The sequence below is a fragment of the Heterodontus francisci genome, chromosome 13 (assembly GCF_036365525.1).
Source record: "Heterodontus francisci isolate sHetFra1 chromosome 13, sHetFra1.hap1, whole genome shotgun sequence".
Lineage (NCBI taxonomy): Eukaryota > Metazoa > Chordata > Chondrichthyes > Heterodontiformes > Heterodontidae > Heterodontus > Heterodontus francisci.
In genome coordinates this window covers 23,467,518-23,483,482 of record NC_090383.1, presented here as the reverse complement: position 1 = coordinate 23,483,482, position 15,965 = coordinate 23,467,518, and the positions used below count along the sequence as shown (strand labels likewise).

Here is a 15,965-nt window from a genome sequence, read left to right as displayed (position 1 = left end):
ATATTTGTTTGCTGCAAAAAGTACATGACAGGTAAAATGAAATGGAAGGGTTGTGAGGCAACTCACTCCTGTATTGAAGGAAACTGATCTCCTTTGCACTCTTTGTATTGTTGACTTGGTGCTGTTTTGAACTGTTTTGTAATGTTTTTTTTTATACAGTTTTTTATGAATAAAATATATTTTGGAAATAAAAAACATATTAGGCTTGTTAATAAAATTGAGTCCCAAGGAATAGAAGGGGCAGTAGCAGCTTGGACACAAAATTGGCTAAGGAACAGAAAACAAGAACTGTGGTGAATGGCTTTTTTTTTTGGACTGAAGGGGTGTCCCCCAAGGTTCAGGGAACATGACTACTGCTGTTTTTGATATACATTAATGACTTGGACTTGGGGGTACAGAGCACAATTGTGAAATCTAGATAGGACATGAAACTTGGAAATGTTGTGAACAGTGAGGAAGATAGTAATAGACTTTAAAAGTGCACAGACAGGCTGGTGCAATGGGTGGATACCTAGTAGATAAAATTCAATGCAGAAAAGTGTGAGGAGATACTTTTTGGTAGGAAGAATGAGACGACAATATATGCTAAATTGTATAATTTTAAAGAGGGTGCCAGAAGAGGGAGATCTTAGGGGTGTTTGTGACCAAATTTTGAGGGTGGGAGGACAACAGTTAATAAAGCATATGAGATTGTGGGCTTTACAAATAGAGGTACACAGTGCAAAAGCCAGGAAGTTGTGCTAAACTTAATATAAAGCACTAGTCCAGCCCAGTATTGTGTCCAATTTTGGGCACCACACATTAAGAAGGACGTGAAGGCTTTGGAGGGGATACTGAAGAGATTTATTAGAATGGTTCCAGGGATGAGGGGATAGACTGCATAAGCTGGGACTGTTCTCCTTAGAGCAGAGAAGAGTAAGAGATTTAAGAGAGGTGTTTAAAATGATGAAAGGTTCAGACAGAATAAATAAAAAGAAACTGTTTCCAATGGCTGAAGGGCCAACAACCAGAAGGCATAGATTTAAGGTGATTAGCAAAAGAACCAGAGGTGAGATGAGGCAAAACCTTTTTTTAAACCTGAGTGGTTAGGATTTGGAATGCACTGCCTGAATAGGTTCAATAGTAGCTTTCAAAGGAGAAGAAACTGCAGGGATATGGAGAAAGAGCGGGTGAGTGGGGACTAACTGGATTGCTCTTCAAAAGAGCAAGCGCAGTGTCAATGGGCCGAATGGCCGCCTTCTGTGCTGTACGATTCTATGTTGATCATGGATGTCATAAAAGGAGATTATGAGATCCATGATCAAAATAGAATCATACAGGAGCATCCATTAGTCTGCAGAACTACATGGTCCTCGTTTAACATCGACTATGACACTGTGGGATGAATTTTATGAGCATGCTGCAAATCGCAGCAGTGCGCCTTGAAGTTGGCGCTCCGCCTGGCTCAAGCGGCTGCCGCTGAGCTCCCACGATATTTCACGTGGGGCCCGATTTAAATGGAGGGGGCGGAATGGCCAGCCTGATGACGTAGAGGGGGCAGTCACTCCGTCCCCGGCAATGGCGTCCGGTGCCACTGCACAGGCGCCAGCACCATTTTTAAAGGGCTTCAAGCCGACAGATGATTTGAATGTTTAATTGGAACATGACCTTTAATTTAAATAAAAATAGTAACGTACACATCAAAGCCCCTTTTCCACCCCCCAATCATAAACCAATACATTTATTTCCCTCTCCCCACCCCCCCCCCCCCACCTGAAAAACAATTTTTACCGGTCCCGACCTTTCACCCCCAAACTTTATGATCTTTGCCCTTCAACCCCTTCCCACCATCCCCTCAAGCAATGGAATAAGTTTTCACTGCTCCCCACCCCCCGCTCCCCTGACCTGAAAATTAAACTCCTCCTCTCTCTCCACCAGTGTCTCGTATTTGAATCCTCAAACAGGGATACGAAGGCGTGGGACTTCCAGCCACTGGCTGGAATATCGGCGTGGGTTGGCCGCCAAGTCCAGGTAAGTAAATTAACATGCATTTGCTTTAATTTTATGAGACAAATGAAGGCTCTGCTGCTGTGCGGTGGGGGTGGGGGTGGGGGTGGCCGCACCGGTAAAATACGGCGGGGTCTTCTTGGCGTCGGGGGGTCAAGGCAGGACTCTCCCGGAAGAATTTTCCGCCCCCCACCCCCCAAACAACTCCAGACATCAGAGGCCAGGTAAAATTCAGCCCTATGTAACAGATATTAGGTAACATATGTATGGAGTCAAGGACCTCACTGCCCATTTACCTTCACTGGAAAAGGTCATAGCGTAGATCAATGTTATAGACCAACAATCAAGCAATCACAACTGTAAGAATCCACACTGGGGGAGAAAGGAGGAGTGTAGGGGTGTGAAGGGGAAAGTTAGATGGGAACATCCAGAAGAGTTAACTGCTATAAATATGAGTCATTGCACAATTCATTGTTCAGCCAATGTAACACAGTGGTGATGTTACTGGACTAGTAATCCAGAAGCCGAACTAATGCTCCAGAGGCACAAGTTCAAATCTCACCACAGCAGCTGGTGAAATTTAAATTCAATGAAATTAATAAATCTGGAATAAAAAGCTAGTCTCAGTAACGATGATCACAAAAACTACCGGACTGTAATAAAAACCCACTAATGTCCTTTTGGGAAGGAAATCTGCCATACTTACCCAATCTGGCCTACATGTACCTTCAGACCTGCAGCAATGTGGTCGACTCTTAACTGCCCTCTGAAATGGCATAGCAAGCCACTCAGTTGTATCAAAACCCTACAGAAAAGTTAAATAAGAATAGGTCCATCTGGCACTGCCTGAGGCAAAGGAAATGACAAAGGCACAACCTGCCCAGTTGACCCTGCAAAATCCTCCTCACTAACATCTGAGGTCTTGTGCTAAAATTGGAAGAGCTGTCCCACAGACAAATCAAGCAACAGCCTGACACAGTCATAGTCACAGAATCATACCTTAAAGCCTTCATCAATGACCTTCCTTCCATCATAAGGTAACAGTAGAGATGTTCGCTGATTATTGTACAGTATTCAGTTCCATTCACAATTCCTCAGATACCCGCATGCAGCAAGACCTAGACAACATTCAGGCTTCAGCTGCTAAGTGGCAAATAACATTTGTGCCACACAAGCGCCAGGCAATGACCATCTCCAAGAGAGAATCTAACCATCTACCTTCAACATTCAATGGCATTACTATCACTGAATCCCCCACCATCAAACTAACATGGGGGGTTACCATTGACCAGAAACTTAACTGGACCAACAATACAAATACTGTGGCTTCAAGAGGTCAGAGGCTGGGAATTCTGTGGCAGGTAACTCACCTCCTGACTCCCCAATGCCTGTCCACCATCTACAAGGCACAAGTCAGGAGTGTGATGGAATACTCTCCACTTGCCTAGATAAGTGTGCTCCAACAACACTCAAGAAGTTCGACACCATCCAGGACCTTAAACATTCACTCCCTCCACCACTGGCACTATAGCAACTCATCAAGCCTCCTGCGACAGCACCTTCCAAACCTGTGGCCTCTATCACCTAGAAGGAGAAGGGTAGCAGACATATGGGACCACCACCACCTGCAAGATCCCCTCCAAGCCACACGCCATCCTGATTTGGAACTATATCGCTGTTTCCTCACTGCAGCTGAGTCAAATCCTGGAGCTCCCAAACAGCACTGTGGTGTACCTACACTACATGGACTGCAGTGGTTCAAGGCAACGGCTCACCACCACCTTCTCGAGAGCAATATGAATAGGCAACAAATGCTGGCTTTGACAGCGATGCTCACATCCCATGAACTAATAAAAAAAAATACTTTGTGTAAAACAGCTTTAAAAAAGAAACTGTATCTTGATGCCAGTCAAAGCTTCCCATCTCATTTGGAACAAGTGACAGAACTGGTCAGGCGGCTGAGCCTAGTGCAGAAAAGATACGAGGTAGCAATCAAAATGGAGGCAAGTGAACAAAGAACAGTACAGCACAGGAACAGGCCATTCGGCCCTCCAAGCCTGCGCCGATCTTGATGCCTGCCTAAACTAACACCTTCTGCAGTTCCGGGGCCCATATCCCTCTATTCCCTTCCTATTCATGTATTTGTCAAGATGTCTCTTAAACGTCACTATCGTATCTGCTTCCAGCACCTCCCTGGCAGCAAGTTCCAGGCACTCACCACCCTCTGTGTAAAAAAACTTGCCTCGCACATCCCCTCTAAACTTTGCCCCTCGCACCTTAAACCTATGTCCCCTAGTAACTGACTCTTCCACCCTGGGAAAAAGCTTCTGACTATCCACTCTGTCCATGCCGCTCATAACTTTGTAAACCTCTATCATGTCGCCCCTCCACCTCCGTCGTTCCAGTGAAAACAATCCGAGTTTTTCCAACCTCTCCTCATAGCTAATGCCCTCCAGACCAGGCAACATCCTGGTAAACCTCCTCTGTACCGTCTCCAAAGCCTCCACGTCCTTCTGGTAGTGTGGCGACCAGATTTGCACGCAATATTCCAAGTGTGGCCTAACTAAGGTTCTGTACATGACTTGCCAATTTTTATACTCTATGCCCCGACCAATGAAGGCAAGCATGCCGTATGCCTTCTTGACTACCTTATCCACCTGCGTTGCCACTTTCAGTGACCTGTGGACCTGTACGCCCAGATCTCTCTGCCTGTCAATACTCCTAAGGGTTCTGCCATTTACTGTATACCTCCCACCTGCATTAGACCTTCCAAAATGCATTACCTTACATTTGTCCGGATTAAACTCCATCTGCCATTTCTCCGCCCAAGTCTCCAACCGATCTATATCCTGCTGTATCCTCTGACAATCCTCATCACTATCCGCAACTCCACCAACCTTTGTGTCGTCCGCAAACTTACTTATCAGACCAGATACATTTTCCTCCAAATCATTTATATATACTACAAACAGCAAATGTCCCAGCACTGATCCCTGCAGAACACCACTAGTCACATTCCTCCATTCAGAAAAACACCCATCCACTGATACCCCCTCTGTCTTCTATGACCGAGCCAGTTCTGTATCCATTTTGCCAGCTCACCTCTGATCTCGTGTGACTTCACCTTTTGTACCAGTCTGTCATGCGGGACCTTGTCAAAGGCTTTACTAAAGTCCATATAGATAACATCCACTGCCCTTCCTTCATCAATCATCTTTGTCACTTCCTCAAAAAACTCAATCAAATTAGTAAGACACGACCTCCCCTTCACAAAACCATGCTGTCTCTCGCTAATAAGTGCGTTTGTTTCCAAATGGGAGTAAATCCTGTCCCGAATAATCCTCTCTAATAGTTTCCCTACCACTGACGTAAGGCTCACCGGCCTATAATTTCCTGGATTATCCTTGCTACCCTTCTTAAACAAAGGCACAACATTGGCTATTCTCCAGTCCTCTGGGACCTCACCTGTAGCCAATGAGGATGCAAAGATTTCTGTCAAGGCCCCAGCAATTTCTTCCCTTGCCTCCCTCAGTATTCTAGGGTAGATCCCATCAGGCCCTGGGGACTTATCTACCTTAATGCTTTGCAAGACACCCAACACCTCCTCCTTTTTGATAATGAGATGACTGAGACTATCTGCACTCCCTTCCCTAGGCTCATCATCCACCAAGTCCTTCTCTTTGGTGAATACTGATGCAAAGTACTCATTTAGCACCTCGCCCATTTCCTCGGGCTCCACACATAGATTCCCATCTCTGTCCTTGAGTGGGCCAACCCTTTCCCTGGTTACCTTCTTGCTCTTTATATATGTATAAAAAAGGCTTGGGATTTTCCTTAATCCTGTTTGCCAATGACTTTTCATGACCCCTTTTAGCCCTCCTAACTCCTTGCTTCAGTTCCTTCCTACTGTCTTTATATTCCTCAAGTGCTTCATCTGTTCCTAGCCTTCCAGCCCTTACAAATGCTTCCTTTTTCTTTTTGACTAGGCTCACAATAGCCCGTGTTATCCAAGCTTCCCGAAACTTGCCAAACTTGTCTTTCTTCCTCACAGGAACATGCTGGTCCTGGATTCTAATCAGCTGATGTTTGAAAGACACCCACATGTCAGATGTTGATTTACCCTCAAACAGCCGCCCCCAATCTAAATTCTTCAGTTCCTGCCTAATATTGTTATAATTAGCCTTCCCCCAATTTAGCATCTTCACCCGAGGACTACTCTTATCCTTGTCCACAAGTACCTTAAAACTTATGGAATTATGGTCACTGCTCCCGAAATGCTCACCCACTGAAACTTCGACCACCTGACCGGGCTCATTCCCCAATACCAGGTCCAGTACGGCCCCATCCCTGGTTGGACTATCTACATACTGTTTCAAGAAGCCCTCCTGGATGCTCCTCACAAATTCTGCCCCATCCAAGCCCCTAGCACTAAGTGAGTCCCAGTCAATATAGGGGAAGTTAAAATCACCCACCACCACAACCCTGTTACCTTCACATCTTTCCAAAATCTGTCTACATATCTGCTCCTCTACCTCCCGCTGGCTGTTGGGAGGCCTGTAGTAAACCCCCAACATCGTGACTGCACCCTTCCTATTCCTGAGCTCCATCCATATTGCCTCTCAGGTCTCTCTGTGAATTTATTACATAAACATAACTAGGAAACTACGGCAAAAATTTTTGAGGCACACGACAGATACTTTCTCTGACGGCTCAATGGCACTGAATGTCAGAACATCAACTTTCGATGTCATGGAATATCACGCTATAGTTTTGACAGGCCTTTTCTAGTTGGTTTCTCATCTCAGCTGTACTGGATGGGAACATGAGGACCTATCTTGCCAGGACTTAGTATCAAGCATCAAACCAATTCAGAACCCAAGTTATTGTTACACCAGGTATTAGTTATTTACTATTTACTTAGAACCTGTCTGACCTGGCTAGGTGAAGTTTAACAGCTTGGTGGGAAATGGTAGTTATTATTAATACCAAAGCAACACAAAAGGGCCCTGATATACTTGTACGATATACTTTTATTAAATAGGTCAGAATGTTTATTTAAACAAAAGTAATCAAGTAAACATTTTGTAAGACAGTATTTTAAAAATTATTGTGGAATTATGTCCTGAAACTTGGTAATTGCTACAGGATTCTGGAGGGTGCAGTTTTTCAACATGTGGGAATTTCAACATACAGCAGGGAAGGATAAAAGCTAGGAAAATACTAAAATATATTAGTGTATTGCACTTAAAAAAAAATCATTCTTGGGATGCAGGCATCCCTAGTTGCCCAAGTTTGGTACAACTGAGTGGTTTTTTAGGTCACTTCAGACTGGCAATTAAGGGTCAACCATTTTAGTGTGGGACTGGAGTCACATATAGAGCAGACTGGGTAAGGAGGCAGAGTTCTTTCCCTAAAGGACACTAGTGAACCAGTTGGGTTTTTAACAATCTGACAGCTTCATGGCCACTTTTACCAGATTTAAAAAAAATTCAAATTCTCCAACTGCCCAGATAGGTTTTGAACTCTTGTCTCTAGATTACTCGTTCAGTAACATGGCCATCGTGCTGTATGTGCCAGTGGGTAATCCATCAGTGGGTGCATCTGTCTGATGCCAGTTACCTGTCATGGTGCATCAACATATCAACTATGTCTTTAAACAGCTCTGGCTCTTTAGGGGAGAAATATCCACCACTAATCTGATCCATGGCTTGCCTCAGCTCTGGCAGCTTGTCGAAGTAGTCTCTGGCATTGTACCTGTACAGGACACAAAATCAAAGAGTAAGTTGTACACAAGCTCTTCTTCCACAGGCGCAATTAAGGAACTGGAGGAGGCCATTTGGCTTTTCAAACATGTTCCGCTATTCATGACTGACCTGCACCTCAACTCCATTTACCCGTCTTTGCACATATCCCTATAAGATGCAGCTAAAACATTTCCTGGGCAGTCAAGTGCTCTGTTATGGACTATTTGATACAGGTGAGGAACTAGAAATACCATTGGGCAAATATTGCAACAAGAATGACCGACTTTCACAGCAATGCTCCTCCCTGCATCATGCAAGAGGAATACTGATGGGACAAGATTTGGACTGTGTCCATGGGGACTAGTTATCTACAAATGGAAGTTTCAAATACTATTTACAATTCACAATTACTTTCACTGTGTAAAATGGTAAAGGAACAGACAGACAAGCAGAGCAATATGTTGACAAAGAAAGACTTGCATTTATAGAATGCGTTTCACGACCTGAGGACGTTGCAAAGCACTTTGCAACCAACAAAGTACTTTTGAATTGAAGTCACAGTTCTAACGTAGGAAACGCAGAAGCCAATTTGTGCATAGCAAAGTCCCACCAACAGTAATGTGATAATGGTCAGATAATCGGTTCTTAGTGGTGCTGAGTGAGGGATAAATGTTGGCCAAGACACCGAATAGAACTCTCCTGCTCTTCTTCCTCCATTAGTGCCGGTGGATCTTTTATGTCTACCTGAGATGATGGATAGGGCCTTTGTTTAACGTCTCATCCAAAAGTTTGCACATCTAACACAGCAGTACTGCACTGGAGTGTAAACCTGGATTTTGTGCTCAAGTCTCTGGAGTGGGGCTTGAATCCATGACCTTCTGACTCAGACAAGAGTGCTACTACTGAACCATGACTGACATTCAATAAAGACATAGATCTCATCTGTGTGTTGGAGCAAGTCATCATCTGTTAATTTATTACCAACCCCTTTTTATCAAGTGCCTCGACATCGTCCACTCTCATCCCGAAGATGAAGAGGTTCTCCTCTCCCGCCTCTTCTGCCATTTCTACGTTAGCACCATCCATGGTTCCTATTGTTAGGGCTCCGTTCAGCATAAACTTCATGTTCCCAGTGCCCGAGGCCTCTGTACCGGCTGTTGAAATCTGCTCAGACAGGTCGGACGCAGGAATCACTGTTACGAGAAATGAAAATGGTGGGGGGGGGGGGGAGGCAAAAAAGCAACAGCTTAGCTCTACTGTTTTACAAATGTTGGAAATGCTTTGTTTCCACCTTTGCTGGGTTGATTCTTTCAAATTCTAGCTCCACTCTACAACAACTTGCATTTATATAGCACCTTTAATGTAGTAAAACATCCCCAAGCCCTTCAGAGGAATGTAATTAGACACAAACTGACAACGAGACATCTAAGGAGATATTAGGGCAGGTGACCAAAAATTGATCAAAGTGGTAGGTTTTGAGGAGGCTTTTAAAGGAGATGAGAGCGGTGGAAAGGTTTAGGGAGGGAATTCCAGAGCTTAGGACCTAGACAACTGAAGGCACAATTGCCAATGGTGGGGCAAAGGAAGTGGGGGATGCACAAGAGGCTAGATTTGGAAGATAGTAGCAATCTCGGGGGGGGTGGGGGGGAGGGGTGTAGGGCTGGAAGAGGTTAGAGATGGGGAGGAGCAAGGGATCTAAAAAGGATGAGAATTTTAAAATTGCAACATTGAGAGACTGGGAACCATCATAGGTTAGGAAGCACAGGAGGTGGTGGGTGAATAAGCTTTGGTGCAAGTTAGGATACAAGCAGCAGAGTTTTAATGAATAACCAACAGTCCTTTATTCTAATGAACATCCTTTCACTGTTCTGTTGTTTCCTTATCCAATATGCATTATGTATTACTCACAAATTTTGATTCTAGTCTCTGAGTAAGGTTTTTCCTCTTTGGTTTGCCACCTGGCCATATATCCAGATATCCTCAGCAAATTTTATGCCCCCAGCACGAGGGATCTAAAAGGTAGTCTATTGCTCTCCATTTCTGGAGGTCTTGAATGGAATCTATTCTTCATTCAATTTGGATGGGACCATATTAGCTGCTTCAAATATGGTTGTGTAATTGTTGCAGTCCTCGAAAAGTCCAATTCAAAACTTAGAGAAATGTTTGTACCAGTTCCTGTTAGTAGTTTTTTCATTATCACATCAGATTAAGAAAGACTTGCATTTATATAGCGCCTTTCACTATGTTGTGACATCCAAAAGCACTTCACAACCAATGAACTACTTTTGAAGTGTCGTTCACTGTTGTAATGTAGGGAAATGCAGCAGGCAATTTGCGCACAGCAAGGTCCCACAAACAACAATATGATAATAACCAGATTATATATTTTAGTGATGTTGCTTGAGCGATAAATATTGGCCAGGACACCAGGAAGAACTCTCCAGCTCTTCTTTGAAATAGTTTCGTGGCATCCTTTACATTCATCTGAGAGGAGAAGTGGGGCCTCGGTCTGACTTCTCATCCTAGATTGCAGCTCTCCCTCAATATGGCACTGGAGTGTCAGCATAGATTTTGTGCTCAAACCTGTGGACTTGAGCCCACCTTGAAACACACTTGAAACCTTCTGACTCAGAGGCTTGAGTGCTACCGCAGACACCCGAGACAAATATAGAATTTTTTTAATGCTCGTTTTCTGTCATTAGTTTGAGTAATAAGCTAACACCTTTGAGTGAAAGTCACAGTTCAGCTTGCCTATAATTTACTTAATTGTACTGAGCTTATTCTTTAATGCTACTGGAAGAAATGAACAACATATGTAAGTGTTTCATTGATTGGGTGGTTTGGTATATTGCTCCTTAAAAAGTGAAAGAAAATCATGGAAGGAATTTGTGCTCAAAGTCCTCACTGACTCCTGGGGAAAAAAAAAGTTATGATCTGCCTGAAAAATTGGTGGAAACAGATTCAATTGTAATGATCAAAACGGTACTGGATAAGCACCTGAAAAAGAAAAAATTGTAGGGTCAAGGGGAAAGAGCAGTATAGTGGGACTAATTGGATAGCTCTTTGAAAGAGCTGACAGAGGCAAGATGGGCTGATTGGCCTCCTTCTGTGCTGTACAATTCTAAGTCAACTTTACTACTCCATGGAAAATGTCTACTTCCCTACAAGGTTATCCCATGATGTCAATGAAAAGGAGGAAACCATGCTATCCAACAACAAACGGTTTGTTTTTAATGGCCTGCAGCTTGATATCAACCTAGGAACTGACGCAGAGCCACCCAACTACAGGACAATACAGCACTCGCTGGGTGTGTACTGTGTCTTGGTAGCACATTTTTTCAGGGTCCAACAACTTCGTCTTTTGGGATATTACCCTGCTCTACCTTTGCCTCAGTCCATCTGTTGGTGTTGAAATGTCATCTATGCTTTTGCTGTCTCAAATGCTTCCTTGGCTGGCCTCCCATTCTCCACCCTCCAGAAATCAAACCCAAATATTGAGATTCCCTCCATAAACCTGTATGCCTCTCTACCCTTTTCTCCTCCTTTAAGACATTCTAAATTTTTGGTCCCCTGTCCTTAATATCTCTTCATGTGGCTTAAGTGACAAATTTGTGTCTGATAATGCTACTGTGAAGCACATTGTGACATTTTACTACATTTAAAAGATGCTATATATGCACTCATGCATGGAGAAATGATGAACTATATAACGAACGTATAAAACAAACCCAAAAACTGGCACTTTTCCTGAAAAACAAGATGGAGTCAAGAGGTCAGGTGACCTTATCTTGTACTACCAATACACATGGAAACTAAAGAACCCTGAGTCAATCTTCATGTCTGGTCCAGCCTTGGAGAAGGCGTTAAGATGTAAAAGGCACATTCTGCGTTAATGGCTACCTCTCCTCAACAAATTGTGTTAACAATGGCATAAAAGACATGGTGGGCTAGATTTTACAGCCCCCCTGACGTCAGGGGGTCATGGCAGGGGGGGTCCTGAAAATGCCTTCGGCAGAGGCACATCATGGGCCTCAATGCCAGGCGGGCCCAGCCTGATATTGCTGGTGGCGCCGAGGCCTCGTGATGGCCCCCCCACCACTTGGCGTCGGGAGCCAAATCTAAATATTTAAATAAATGCAAATGAATGAATAAATGATTTACCCGCTTCCACCGTCTGTTCCGGTGCCACATTGGTGCCGGTGGCCGGTGCTGACGTGCCTTTGGATCCCCGTGCAGTGGGAGGGGAGCAGGGTAAAACTAATTTCATTGGTCTGGGGGTGGTGGGAAGAGGTAAAGTTTAAAGTTGATGAACTTTGGGCGGGGGGAGGGGGGCGGTGGTGGGGAGGTCAGGAGCACAAGGCAAGTGTTTTGGGGAGGTTTTTATTTCCATGGTTCTTTTGGGGGGTGGGGGGCGGGAAGAGGGTCAGGATAAATTTATTTCAATTTTTGCAAACACTATCTTTAAAAATTTAAATGGTAATATAGGGCTTGAAGCCCTTTAAAAATGGCATTGGTGCCTGCACAGTGGCGCCTGACACCGTTGCCGGGGGGCAGACTGCCCACCCCCTCCATGTCATTGGTGGGGAACGGTCCGCCCCGGCCATGTTTAATATCGCTGAGGCTCCGCAAAGCTCGGCCTGCACGTGCCAAAAAAAGATTATTCTAACGTTTTATCAATCACCTGCTAAGCCAGATTTGGAATACTTTGTTCAGTATTGGACACACTACTGGGGGAGAACTCTTCACTGGTTGAAGTCATATCTAGCACAAAGGAAGATGGTTGTGGTTGTTGGAAGGCAATCATCTCAGCTCCAGGACATTGCTGCAGGAGTTCCTCAGGTTACTGTCCTAGGCCCAACCATCTTCAGCTGCTTCATCAATGATCTTCCCGCACTCATAAGGTCAGAAGTGGGGATGTTCGCTGATGATTGCACAGTGTTCACTACCATTCACAACTCCACAGATACTGGCGCAGTCCATGCCCGCATGCAGCAAGACCTGGACAACATTCAGGCTTGGACTGATAAGTGGCAAGTAACATTCGTGCCACACAAGTGCCAGGCAATGATCATTTCCAACAAGAGAGAATCTAACCATCTCCCCTTGACATTCAATGGCATTAGCATCGTTGAATCCCCCACCAACAACATCCTGGGGGTTACCACTGACCAGAAACTGAAATGGATCAGCCATATAAATACTGTGGCAACCGGAGCAGGTTATTGGCTAGGAATTTTGTGGAGAGTAACTCACCCTCTAACTCTCCACAGCCTGTCCACAAAGCACAAGTCAGGAGTGTGTTGGAATACTCTCTACTTGCCTGGATGAGTGCAGCTCCAACAATACTCGAGAAGCTCAACACCATCAAAGACAAAGCAGCCACTTGATTGGCACCCAATCCACCACCTTAAACATTCACTCCCTCCACCACCAGTGCACAGTGGCTGCAGTGTGTACCACCTACAAGATGCCTACAGCAATTCACCATGGTTCCTTCGACAGCACCTTCCAAACCTGTGATCTCCATCACTTAGAAGGACAAGGGCAGGAAACACTTGGGAACCACCACCTGCAAGTTCCCTTCCAAGTCACACTCCATTCTGACTTAGAACTATATTGCTGTTCCTTCACTGTCGCTGGGTCAAAATCCTGGAATTCCCTCAATAACACCACTGTGGATGTACCGACACCACATGGATGCAGCAGTTCAATAAGGCAGCTCACCACCATCTTCTCAAGGGCAATTAGGGATGAGCAATAAATGCTGACCTTGCCCGCGATGCTCGCTTCTCAGGAGCGAATTTTTAAAAAATGATATTGGTGCACTTGAGAAGGCTTTGAAAAAACTGACAAGAATAATACCAGTCTTAGGCCTCTAAATTACAGAAAGAGCCTTAAGAGCTGAAGCGCTTTCGCTGACTGGATTAATTCATGTAAATGCAAATGGACAATTCAATTAAGAATTTTGATCAAAGAACACATGTTCGAAGTTAGCAAGTCTCAGAAAAGATTAAAAATTCCATACTCCCCTGCCAGTACCACCTCCCCAAACTGAATAATAAATACCTTGACAATAGTTCTTGATCCTATGTTGACTACCCTTTTCGAAAAGGAGCTGTTGAATGTCTGATTGGGGATGAGATGGGTGATGAAAGATAGGTATAGTCTGCGACAATAATGGTGCACTTTAAAAAAAAAAATTCTTGGAATGTGGATGGCATTTATTGCCCATCCCTAGCTGCCCTAACAAGGTGGGTGATGGGGCTTCTAGCAGTTTGGTACAAATGAGCGGCTTGCTAGGTCACGTCCGAGGGTAGTAAAGAGTCAACCAAATTGTTGTGGGACTGGACTCTATGTAGCCCAGACTAAGTAAGGACAGCAGATTTTCTTCCCTAAAAGGACACGGGTGAACTTGTTGGGTTTTTCTGACAATTTGACAGTTTCAGAGCCATTTTTACTGATAGAAGCTTTTTATTTACATTTTTTTTTAAAAACTGCATTCAATTCTCAAACCGCCAGTGGGATTTGAACTCACGTTCTTCTGATTATTAGTCCAGGCTTCTGAATTACTAGTCCAATGACATAACAAATACACTACTGTACCCATACATATTGCTGCAACAGAGTTCGTCGTGGTGGGTTAATGTATTCTATTCATGGAAGAGACCAAGGTTAAATAGTGGAGAGGTGAGATGGATGAATGTTCTGTCCTTGATTTATCTCTGGGATCAGGGTGTATTTATATAGAACTTTCCCCTGTGAGGTTAAATTGACAGGGTAGAGTCTACAATAGGATAGTTTGTAGCTGGCCTGTGGAAAGAGCAGGCTTAGAATGGTAACGAACTTTTCTCGTTCATACTTTGCTCTTGAGGGTTGAAGCTTTTTTAAACATCTATATCAGAAGTCTTCAGTTAAGAAACAATTTTCTTTGGTGGGGGCATCCAGAACAAGGGGACATAACATTAAAACGAGAGCTAAGCCATTTGAGGGTGATGTCAGGAAGCAATTCTTCACACGAAGGGTAGTGGAAATCTGGAACACTTCCCCCTCCCGCCTGACCCCCGCCACCCCCAAAAGCTGTTGAGGCCAAGTCAGTTGAGAATGTCAAAACTGAGACTGATTGATGTTGGGTTAAGGAGCTAAAGCAGGTAGATAAGAGTTAAAATACAGATCATAATGATCTAATTGAATGGCGGAATAAACAGAACATTCATCCATCTCACGTCTCTACTATTTAATCTTAGCTTGCTTCCATGAATAGATAATGTTGACCCACCACCCACCATTACTAACTCTGTTGCAGCAGTATGTACTGGTACAGTAGTGTGTTTATATTACTGGACTAGTAATTCAGAAGCCAGGACTAATAATAAGAACATGGCAGTTTGAGGGGCTGAATGGCTGCTTTTGTTCCTATGTTCAACACATTTCAACATATTGTTTGCCATTGCTCCATGACCTTTTGGTCAGCTATGTGGCCTTGTCCAATCTACACCTTCTCCTTTGTTATCTCTTGCTCCACCCCCACCTCACTTGCTTATAACCTGTGACATTTTTAATATTTGTCAGTTCCGAAGAAGGGTCACTGACCCGAAACATTAACTCTGCTTCTCTTTCCACAGATGCTGCCAGACCTGCTGAGTGGTTCCAGCATTTCTTGTTTTTATTTCAGATTTCCAGCATCCGCAGTATTTTGCTTTCATTTGTTCCTATGTTGTTGTTTTACTATATTATTACATAAATTTACAGTTTCTGGAAATCTGACTGATTAGAACCATGTCTCATGGTTTTCGTTTCCTCTCTGGCAATAGCCAACAAATTTAAACACAAGTACAAGAGGATTAGATTCCTGTGACTCTGTCTGCATTACCTTTCTCAGCCAGAGACACCCGGTAGTTCTCCAGGAAGATGACCTTCAATCTGTCACCCACAATTGGGTCATTGTTGACGACATTTCCAACAGAAGTGATGAGTTTGATGATTATCTTGGCCATATGATAGCCTGGAGCTGCCTGTAAAGGACCAGGGGAAACACAATGAGCAGGTAGCATGGCCCAACCTGTACAAGAAACATCCAGTAACTTTATTGGCAAAATGGATATATGAAAATAAATGGGCCAGTTGGCAAATTGTCAAGATACAATGAAATATATACGTATCTATATAAATATACACACACACATATGTAAAATATATACATATATCTCATCAGCCTGATCCTGTGTCAAGGTAGGA

At 43.9% G+C, this 15,965-nt stretch overlaps 1 protein-coding gene across 1 annotated transcript in view; it reads right to left on the bottom strand.

Annotated features, from left to right (window-relative positions):
- The window catches only part of pygb (phosphorylase, glycogen; brain), a 155,527-nt gene that overhangs the window by 7,831 nt on the left and 131,731 nt on the right, over positions 1–15,965 (bottom strand). The window contains exons 16-18 of the mRNA XM_068044523.1: positions 15,601–15,742; positions 8,716–8,923; positions 7,606–7,740 (exon numbers count right to left, since the gene is read on the bottom strand). Coding sequence (XP_067900624.1) covers positions 7,606–7,740; positions 8,716–8,923; positions 15,601–15,742 — 485 coding nt within the window. The remainder of the gene's footprint in view (positions 1–7,605; positions 7,741–8,715; positions 8,924–15,600; positions 15,743–15,965) is intronic.